Source organism: Anolis sagrei, chromosome 2, assembly GCF_037176765.1.
Source record: "Anolis sagrei isolate rAnoSag1 chromosome 2, rAnoSag1.mat, whole genome shotgun sequence".
Lineage (NCBI taxonomy): Eukaryota > Metazoa > Chordata > Lepidosauria > Squamata > Dactyloidae > Anolis > Anolis sagrei.
Genome location: NC_090022.1, coordinates 147783834 through 147794134, shown reverse-complemented (window position 1 = coordinate 147794134; position 10301 = coordinate 147783834). Strand labels below are relative to the sequence as shown.

At 40.8% G+C, this 10301-nt stretch overlaps 1 protein-coding gene across 1 annotated transcript; it reads left to right on the top strand.

Annotated features, from left to right (window-relative positions):
• The first annotated feature begins 743 nt into the window (after positions 1-743).
• On the top strand, positions 744-9734 carry LOC132766588 (microtubule-associated proteins 1A/1B light chain 3C-like). Its single transcript, XM_060760930.2, has 4 exons — positions 744-795; positions 1359-1414; positions 6362-6468; positions 9526-9734. Exons 1-4 carry the CDS (start codon positions 744-746, stop codon positions 9707-9709), a joined length of 399 nt encoding a protein of 132 aa, XP_060616913.2. The 3' UTR covers positions 9710-9734.
• Positions 9735-10301: the final 567 nt, after the last annotated feature.

The following is a 10301-nucleotide window of genomic DNA, read 5'->3' as shown; positions in this document are numbered from 1 at the left end:
TTGAAGATTTTCGGTGGGCTTTATATATGTAAGATAAAGATAGTGATCATGCAACCCTCCAAATATCAATTAACCACAAGCTCCTGCAGACCTAGTCAACAAAATCAGTGGTAAAGAATGCTGGGAATTACAATCTGACAACATCAGTAAAGCCACACATTTTCCACCCTTGATACAGCCTTGTGCTACCTCATTCAACTACACATTCTCCTTGATTCACTGGGACTTACTTCCACACAACTGGGCACAGAACCAATGTATCAAATAGGGATTGTGAAAGCTTTGTCTCTCTAAGTATTATTGATTTCAACTCCTACAAGCCCTAGCTGCCATGATTAATGGCAAGGGATTGTGGGAGTGATAGTCCAAAACTTCCAACACAGAGCCCCACATGACCAACAGAAAATACTGTGTTTTCTGATGGTTTTTGGTGACCCCTCCGACCCCCAGATTGAGAAACACTGCTCTAGAGAGCCAGGGCTAGAGTTTAAAGAGAAATGGAATGTGTTTTTCCATAAAGGGGGGGCATAAATCAAGAGATGGTAATGACTTCAATTCAACTGTAGTTCTCTTCACTCTCACAAGCTGGAATCTATCATTCTGGTTCAGGAAGACTCCACCCCCACTTCATTCCTGACCAGGTGCTCTGCTCAGCTTTCTATTAAAGGGAGTGGTTTGGGTCAAATTTCTTCTTGGCATCTATTTTCTCCAGTGAGAGATTATTTTTCCCAGTCCTTCCAAAGATGGAGTGGAACCAAAGTGAGAATCGCCCTTTCAAGCAAAGGAAACGTTTAGGTAAAAGAACGAAGGGCAGAATAATCCATAACTGATGGGTGGCAAAGAGGGAAGGGGTAATGTTGGGGTTCCATAGAGGAATTAGTATTTTGGTTATCTCTTTTAAACTAGCTGTTCTTCCAAGTCCTCACAAGCACCATTTTTAACCTATCATTGTTGGTTTTTCACTACCTTCTTTTCAATCAGAATTGCTCTCCACCAGTATTGCTCTGCACATATCCTTATATTTTCATTGCTCCCAAAACACTCCCCCCTCTCTTTTCTTCATTTTCCTTCTTTCTACTGATCTCCAGCCTCAAATTTTACCAAAAGAACTAATGGTAAAATTTGCAGGGTAGGTGCTCAGAATGACAGCCTTCATAATCCAACTCACACTGGGTGTCTTAAAACCCAGCAGCTGTGTTGACCCAAAGTCAGTGAGGGAAGCTTGCTAGCTAAGTATTATATCTGCTAAGGTCTGGTCTTTTGTAAAACTAGTAGCTCTTACTACTTATCTATTTAAATCCAATGTCTTCCATTGATATTTTTCTGCCTCTTTACATTTGTTTTTATCTTGTTTCTAGCTACTCGGATACGTGAAGCGACTGACATCCGGGCCAAGTATCCAAACAAGATCCCGGTAAAACTTCCTTTGTTTTCCAAACCTTTCCATGTTTGAAAAACTATCCAGAATTTCCTGTTCAAGAGCAATATGTTGATGTTGTTGCCTGATACTCTAAGACCACTACTCCAACCATCCTTAACCATTGTCTTATGCTGATTGGATGGACAGGGATGTCAGTTCAACCACACCCAGAAGGCAGTTTTATTCCCAGACCTAGTAGAGGAAGTGGTTCTCAAACCATGGCTCTCCAAATGGTCTTGTGCTACCCTTCTTAAAAGCCCAATTCCCAATGCTACCAAGAATTCTGAGACCTGCAGTCCAACAGTATACCTCGGACCCCCAGGTATATTGTTCTTCAACTGCTGGTGAAGAACTAGGAAATCTAGTACCTTCTGGTGTTTTGAATTGTAACTATCTTCCTTTTAAGTCAGCAAGCCAATGATCAAGCATTATAGGAACAATAATACAAAACTTCTCTAGAAAGTACTAGCTTGCTTAACTAACCTAAACAATTTAAGATAACAGGGCACTGTATAAAAGCAGTCCTACTTGTCTTCAAAAACAAACCAGAAGGTTATACAAGAGTGTTTTTTCCTATTTTATTAGCCCAGCAATTTTGTAAGGTATGTTAAGAAGGGATATACCTTTATAGATAAATAAGAGTTTGTGTATATATCCTCTTGGATCTGGCCTATAATATTAACCATACCCTAATGCAAGGATAGGGATAATGTGGCCCTCAGGTTGTTCTCGCAATTCCATCATCCTTCACTACTAGCTGTTCCAACTAAAGCATGTGAGTAGGAAGTCTGAGCAAGAGCTGGAGATCCACATGTGGCTGGTCTAGGAGGGACACACTTTTAGGGCTCTTCCACACAGGCCCTATATCCCTGGTTTTCTGTTTATCCCTGATTATCCAGCAGTGCAGACTCATATAATCCAGTTTAAAGCAGAAAACCTGGGATCTGATCCTGGGATATAGAGCCTATGTGGAAGGGCCCTTAGTTTGGGAAACTTGTAAACTGGAATAACGTGCCACAAATGAAGTCAGGGAGTCATAGTCAAACACCAGTTCTGCCAAAAAAAAACACCAAGGTTTATTTTATTCAATTACTAAGCCATACTTATCTCTTTACTGCTCAATAGTGGGAGCTCCATATTTTCAAAACAGCAATTAAAATTTAAGACAAGAACAATGAAGACAAACATAATTGTGGCTGCCTTATCTTAGTGTAAAGTTACTTGGATAAGAAAATGTGATCTGGCTGCACAGCTACCCTGTCTTCTGTACCATCCAGCTTCTCTCTATATATAGTCTTCAAATGAAATCAAATTATTCTTCAAACCCTTTTGTGAATCTCATTATGACCCATTCAGAGCTAAACTCCAGCAGAGATTGAAATGTTTCTTAGATTTCCTATTGAAATCTGTCTTGTTCAAAGGTTTTGTTGAATGTACCTGATGTCCTGACTTGATCTGTTTAAAGACCTAAATCAGGATGGGAATCACGTGGGCTTCCAGATATGGCTGGAATACAACTTCCAGCATTTCTCACCATTGGCTAAGGGCTGCTAAGAGTTGTCATCCACCTTCTTGTCTGCCATCCTACCAATCAGGGTCACAGTATAGGGGTTTCCAGAACTGTGCTGTATTTTGAGCACAGACCATTATTCTGAGGGGCAGGGTCTGAATCTGACTTTTGGCCATGCTGAGCAGGGCCAATGGAATGGTGGGCCAAATGTTCTCTGCCCCTGATCTACAGCAATCTGTACCCTCAATACGATTTGGAGTTTGACTCTCTCACTGGAACTAACTAGAAGACAGTGGTGAAGAATTATGGGGATTGTATTTCAAATATTGGTAAGATACCAGATTGCCTGTTGAGTTCTCCGAGTAAGTTTTGTTAGACTCAGATCTTTAGAAAAGATGGCTTGCTTGTGTGTACAACTTTACACAGTCATAACACTTTGAGCCCTCTTTGGCTGTCATGGTTACATCCCAAAGAATTTTGAGGTATTTAGACATTTCTTCCACAGAGTTATAATGCATGGAAGCTAAAATGAAATCAAAGTACTGTAATTCTGAAAGGCTCACAAATTATAGGTTACATTACCTATGAGGTATTTACATGTCTGCTTCAACTTCTGGCAGATCTGCAAGATGCAACTGAGGAAGTTCTTGTATGTCAAGGCTGGAAGATATTTGGCCCTCCAAACTGCAACTCCCTTTAGCCCAGTGGTTCTCAACCTGTGGTTCTCCAGATGTTTTGGTCTTCAACTCCCAGAAATCCTAACAGCTGGTAAACTGGCTGGGATTTCTGGGAGTTGTAGGCCAAAACACCTGGGGACCCACAGGTTGAGAACCACTGCTTTAAGCCCTCTCAGCATGGCCAGTGTTAACGGAGTTGTAGTCCAGCAACATATGTTAGGCCAATACTTGCTCTGTGTGAGAGAGATACTTCAGTGGAAAGTACAGCTGGTCATGTAGAGGAAAGAGACATTGAACCATCAAAAATGATTACTTACAAGCCTAAGATTTCTTGCCTTACTTGCCGCCTGGTCCCCCTAATTTGCTGAGTTTATATTTAATCCCTCAAAATATCACAGCATCTGTTCAGTCTGGCTAAGACAAGTCTAGGAGCTGTAGTCCATATGGTTCCATGGCATCTGCTGGAGGCTTCAAGTAGATCAGAGCTTCTGTTTTGAGAGGGTTTTTAAATTGCTTTTCACACCCTCTTAAACTGGATGGGGGCTGACTGAGAGCTATTTTTGTTCTCAACTTAATATTATTTTGTGATGCTCCTTAATCTGTCACTTGTTCCCTTTTTTGTAAACTATCCATGGAGCTTTGGCAATTACAAAGGCAAGAAGGCTTGAGCTTTCATATTATATCAGACTTCAGCTCCAGAAGCCCCTACCAAAGGTAGCCCAAGGGTATTATGGGGGTTGTAGCCCCAAACACCTGGAGAACTAAAAAGCATCTATTCCTTGGCTATAGGCTACAGTAAGTTAACCAAATGATTGATTTGATAGGGTTCGGATGTAGTTAAGCAGCTAGAATTGAGAGAGGTGCCAGAATATTATTCTGAGTCTCAGTGGCCTGCCTCTTTAATAGCTTTGCAGAAGAGGATGTAATTTGTAGATGTAATTTGTCATACAAGTTAACACTAGCTGCATTTTCCTTTCCTACACAGCTTTTCAAAGGCCAGAACCCTTTCCTCCTTTGTGTCTAGCTAATCTATTGCCTTGAGAAGTTACCAACTCCCCTGTTCCATTTTTTACCAGAAAGGCCACAATGCTGTACACCAGAGTACTGTATGATTGCTAAAAAATTTAATGACAAGAGTATGCATGTTGAATGTTCCACAGAATTCCATGAATTAGAGGTGGTGACTCTATTGCCCCTCAGTTCCACCTATGATTTCTATCTGGCCCAACCAGCATGTCTACTGGTCAAGGATTGTGGGAGTTGTGGTCCTCCATTCCAAAATAAAAGTGCAACTTAAAGTGGTGCAGTAATCTTTCAAAATCCAGTTATCTGACTTGTATCAACTATTCAGGTGCATACCTTGAGACCCAATGTAAGCCTTATTTTGTCTACCATGCCTTACTTTAAGGATGAGGATAGTGCAACCTGGTTGTCACATAAGCCACCAAGGAACTTTCTGAGCCTTCTTCCCAGTCTGCTTAAAGTATTTTCCTTTAAGCATTTGTGTCCCTATAAAATGAGGAATGTATTATTATTATTATTATTATTATTATTATTATTATTCTGATACAAAAGCACAGTATGTCACAGCAAACAAGATATGTATGCTGAATTTCATATAAAAAAAAACTCAAGTCAAACACTTCCCCAGTGTCTAGGACTGTGTGATGTATTTTCGAATGATGTGTGCAGATCCAAGGTGGCCTTTTGCAGTTGATACATCATTGTTGTTATTTATATCCTGTCTTTTCTCTCTACTAGGAGACTCAAAGCATCTTACATTAAAAGCATTTCAATACAATTTTAGAATATACATATATACAAATATTAAAACAAATATCATTAATATTAAAACTTTTTTGGGTGCAATCATTTTTAGGTAAAGAATTCCACCAAATGGTAAATAGTTGTCTTTAAAAAACAGTAATAACTGGCTTGATTCCATCCTATAGAATTGTGGGATTTGAGGAGGGGTCTTTAGAATCCACAGCAAGGAAGCTTCCCCTTTGGTGTCTCTGACTAAAGAATAAGCTCCAGGATTCCATAGGATGATATTCTAGCACTCCTTAATACTTTAATTCAGACGTAGGAAAAGGTCCTAAACTTGTGTCTCTCAAGTCCCACAATCCAATACTCAAACTACTATGCCATGCTACCATAATCTATATATATAAAACCAAGGGAAGTGGGCCTTTTTTCACCTAAATCCTGAACAGAAAAAAACAAGTCTGCTCTTCTAATCTATTAAAAACTCTATCTGAAGAAAAGTGGGTTTCTTCCCTTAGGCTAAGTCTTCCATGACTCCAGCATATATCTGTTTTTCCAATTTATCTGTGATGTCTTCTATATCATTGAGGAAGTAAATCAACTGCTGTTTTTAGGTGAAATGGTAAAAGAGCTATCCAAGGTGCTAAATGTTACCTCTAAAGTCGATTAAGCACCTTGGATAGCTCCTTCACAATAAAACCAAGATCAGATTCACTGTTCAACTGGCATGGAGGACAGCAGTTATCACTGGACATTACTTAGCTGTTTATTGCTGTGAAAATCTCAGAGCAAAATGAGAACACTGGAGTGTCCATACCACAAAACTTCTGTCCTTCCAAAAGTTGCTGGAATCCAATAAAGACTGGTCAATGACAGGGGCAATGGGAGTTTATTATCCAAGCACATGTGTAGAATGCCACCTTGCCTTCTCGTTTACTCATGTCACTTTCCATCCAGTGCCCTCTAACTTTTCTGTCCTGTTCACAGGTCATAGTGGAGCGTTACCAAAAAGAGAAGTCTCTCCCTAAGTTGGACAGGACCAAGTTTTTGGTTTCTGAGGATATATCCATATCTCAGTTCATCTTTACTCTCAGGTAGGAAGGCGTTTTCAAATAGTGCAGGATTTGGAGGTTCTGAACACTATAAGGATAAATATTGAAGCTCAGGTCCTCAACAACCCATTTTCTGTAGCATGCACAGGATGCTACAGGAAATGGTCTTGTGCAAAGCTGTTGTGGTTTTTTGCAAAGCCACTTACAACTGAGCTACTGCAAAATGCAGTGTGCTTGCAATTATCTGATTCTGATAAGATGCATATTTTCCTCCCAGTTCAACTTGGAATGAAGTGGCTCTGGTACTAATATATTTGTATTTGAACTTAGTCATTAGAAATTCTCCCTATGTGATTGCGTTTTTCTTTACTCCATGAAGGTTAAAACTTGCAGCCATTTGAAAACATCCAATATTTCTATTATGCCCTCCAGAAGTGTGTTATAGGCCCGAAAGTGGATGTTAGTCCCTGGTAATTCACTCAATAGATAGTATATGACTATATATTGACATGATTCTCTATTTATTTACTGCATCTTTCCTACTTGGTACTCATACTATTCAGGCCACAGAATATGGTTATTCACCCAAAAATATTTCTGCAAACCCTCCTCATTCCCTGCTTTTCCCTGATCATTCATTTACCAAATATAGAGAATTCAATTATATCAGGAAGTAACTCTAGTCTGGTTCACACCTGTGTCTGTCTCTCTTGATGACTTGCATTTAAATGGATGAGTAGACTTCACTATGGAACATAATGTTTTGAGGGAAATCCATCTTGATACATCTGGTGTTTGCATATACAAACACCATTTGCTGTTTCAGTATTGAGCTGCCTGCATCTGCAAGATGTATGTATGTTTGTGTACATTTATTTTGCGATATGGTCTCATTGCAGCAAATACTCCTCCCTTAATGTAAAACTACTGGTATGCCAATACTTGGGAAGTGAAAATGCATGCATAGCATAATCTTGATTCAGTATTTTAGCAAGTAAACCTCCTCCTGCCATAGTTCAGCTTGGGGATGAGCTAGTATGACTCTTGCTAGATCCAATTTGTCAGATACCATAGAATAAGTGAATAAGGTGCTTTTGAGCGCATGCTGAGCCTACATGCAGGTATTTGTTTTCAATGCCAAAACAGAACTGAGCTCACAGTCCTTTCACAGACATTCATTCCTAACTAATCAGGCTTTCTTTATTCTGGCAACCTAAATAAGGTAGAAAATGATGTTGTTACTACAATACAACCCCTGTATCTGTGGAGGATACAATATGAAACAGCAGATAATAGTGAACCCAATTGAAATGAAGAATTTCTGGGCCTTTTTTTCATATCAGGAGCAACTTGAGAAACTGCAAGTTGCTTCTGATGTGAGAGAATTGGCTGTCTGCAAGGACATTGCCCAGGGGATGCCTAGATATTTTTTTGATTTCTTACTATCCTTGCGGGACGCTTCTCTCATGTCCCTGCATGGGGAGCCAGAGCTGACAGAGGGAGCTCATCCACGCTGTCCCCAGATTCGAACCTCTGACCTGTCAGTCTTTAGTCCTGCTGGCACAAGGGTTTAACCCTTTGCACGACTGGGCCAAGAATACCATAGAATCAAATTGGAGGATATATTCTGTCAAGTGTGGATAAATGAAAACACAGATATCAGTCCTACAGATATAGTGATGAGGGAAGTTCTAAATCCTCTATGCTATTGCCTTGTATGCTCAGGACTTCTGAGCCGCTGCAGGCTATGCCGATTGGGTGTCGGCACTAAGTCTGGCATCAATATAGGGGCTTGCGCGAAGCCCGGGGCAGCCAGGTTGCCTCAGGAGGGGTGAATCGGCCCAGGTCAAAGATGAACCAGGTAAAAATTCCCATACTGATCATAATGGGACTGTGCCTGTGAATAGCCATAGAACACAGAAAGTGGCCATGCCCATATTCATCTACTTGCACATCTTGCAGGTATCAACTCACAATAGATTTAGATCTGACTTTTTCCTGTGCTTGTGGAATAGTCTTAGATTTATCATGCCAGTCCACATGACAACATTTTCAAATGCCACCAGCTGTAGGGACCCCTATCAAGAAAACAGCGGTAGAGGTTTTCAAAACAATCCAGAATGGCCCTTCTATAAAGGCTATATGTCTTCCTTACCCATAATTATAATAACAACTTTATTCTTATATCCTGCCACTATCTCCCTGAAGGGACTTAGGGCGGCTTACATGAGGACCAAGCCCAACAGAAACAGAAATAAAATATAGCACAAATTAAAAAAAACATTACATTTCAATAATTAAAACAATAAAACCAACAACAGACATAAGTACAACATAAGTACAACAATAACCATCAAGCAGTAGCCGAGAACAGTGGATGTGTTCAGATCTAGGAGGGTGGAGCAAGGGCTAGTGCAATACAGCAGTAAGGGTGGGGTGGTAATAAAGTGCTACAAGCCCAGACAATGAATAGGGCTGGGCAGGCGGGGGGGGGGGGGTAGTCAATACATGAACCGATTAATCAAAAGCACGTTGAAACATTCAAGTTTTCAGGTTTTTACAGAAGGTGGACAGGGTGGGCGCTAATCTAATCTCCATAGGGAGAGAGTTCCAGAGTCGGGGGGCCACCACCGAGAAGGCCCTCTCCCTTGTTCACACCAACCATGCTTGTGACAGTGGCGGGAGCAAGAGGATCAGGTACTCCTTTGGAGATCTTAAAGCCTGCACAGGTTCATAAGGAAATATGTGATCACAAAGATAGGCAGGACCCGAACTGTTTAGGGCCAACCCAGAACGATCACTCCATTTCATAAAATACTTCAAATACAACCAGTGCAGTTGAGAACATTTTGTTATTGTTGAAATAATTCATTTCCAGTGTATCTCTCCTACAAGGATTGCATCTCACAGAGAACAGGAAAACGGGGGTGGCATATCGAATAATCTCACACCATTGTCCCTGCTGTACAAGATGTCCTGGGTCTGTGATCCCCTATGTGCCCTGATTCCACTACACCAGTGGCCTAGTGAGCCACTGCTTCCATCTAACCCTTTTCCCTTCTTGTGATGAGCTTAATGCCTCTTCTTTCCCTTCTTCAGAAACCGTATGTCCCTCACATCGACTCAGGCCTTCTATCTGCTGGTGAACAACAATTGCCTGCCTTGCCAGAGTATGACAGTTGCAGAGGTCTATCGGGACAACAAAGATGAAGATGGCTTCCTCTATGTGACCTATGCTTCTCAAGAGATGTTTGGGGACTATGGCAATGACAAAGATCAGTGATGCTATTCAGTCTGGTTTAAAAGAGAGGTCCATACAACCATCATTACTCCCTTCTGTACAGCAGACATTCTCATAATGAGGATTTTGAAAACCTGCCTTTGTGCAAGAGTGGTGCGGCAGAGGACTCGCAGCCTTTGTAGCTTTGTTCCCTGAAGCAGCTTAACTACCTGGCATTTGTATCTGCTTAAAAAGGCTCCTGGACCAGGTACTGCTTTGGAGATCGAGAACTTTCGTGCCAGCTCTACAGGGTCATCGCTTTAATCCAGTGCAAGCTTATTATTTTAAAACTATTTTCTCCTTTCTCTTCTCTTACATATAAAGAACCTCAATTCTTGTCTCTCACAGAGAACTTTGTCTGTTTCTTTTAAACAAAGCTTATTGACCTAACAGGGGGTCTTCAGAGTTCTCCTAGCAGAGATTTTTAACTGCAACATGATTCAGCCTCTCTCCTTTCCTCTCTTCCTTTTAAAAAGTTCTTTTCCCTTAAGACTACAATAAAGAAATAAATGGACACAATTACACTCAGCTGATCTGAGTAGGGCTCCTTACCCTTTTTTCCTTCCTCCCCAGGTGGAGTGAATGATTTATAAAA

Excerpts from the sequence above, each read along its gene's own strand:
- LOC132766588 (XM_060760930.2), top strand. The coding sequence starts at position 744 with ATGGAGTGGAACCAAAGTGAGAATCGCCCTTTCAAGCAAAGGAAACGT. Across the intron at positions 1,415-6,361 it reads AGTATCCAAACAAGATCCCG|GTCATAGTGGAGCGTTACCA; the intron begins GTAAAACTTCCT and ends TCCTGTTCACAG. Across the intron at positions 6,469-9,525 it reads CAGTTCATCTTTACTCTCAG|AAACCGTATGTCCCTCACAT; the intron begins GTAGGAAGGCGT and ends TCCCTTCTTCAG.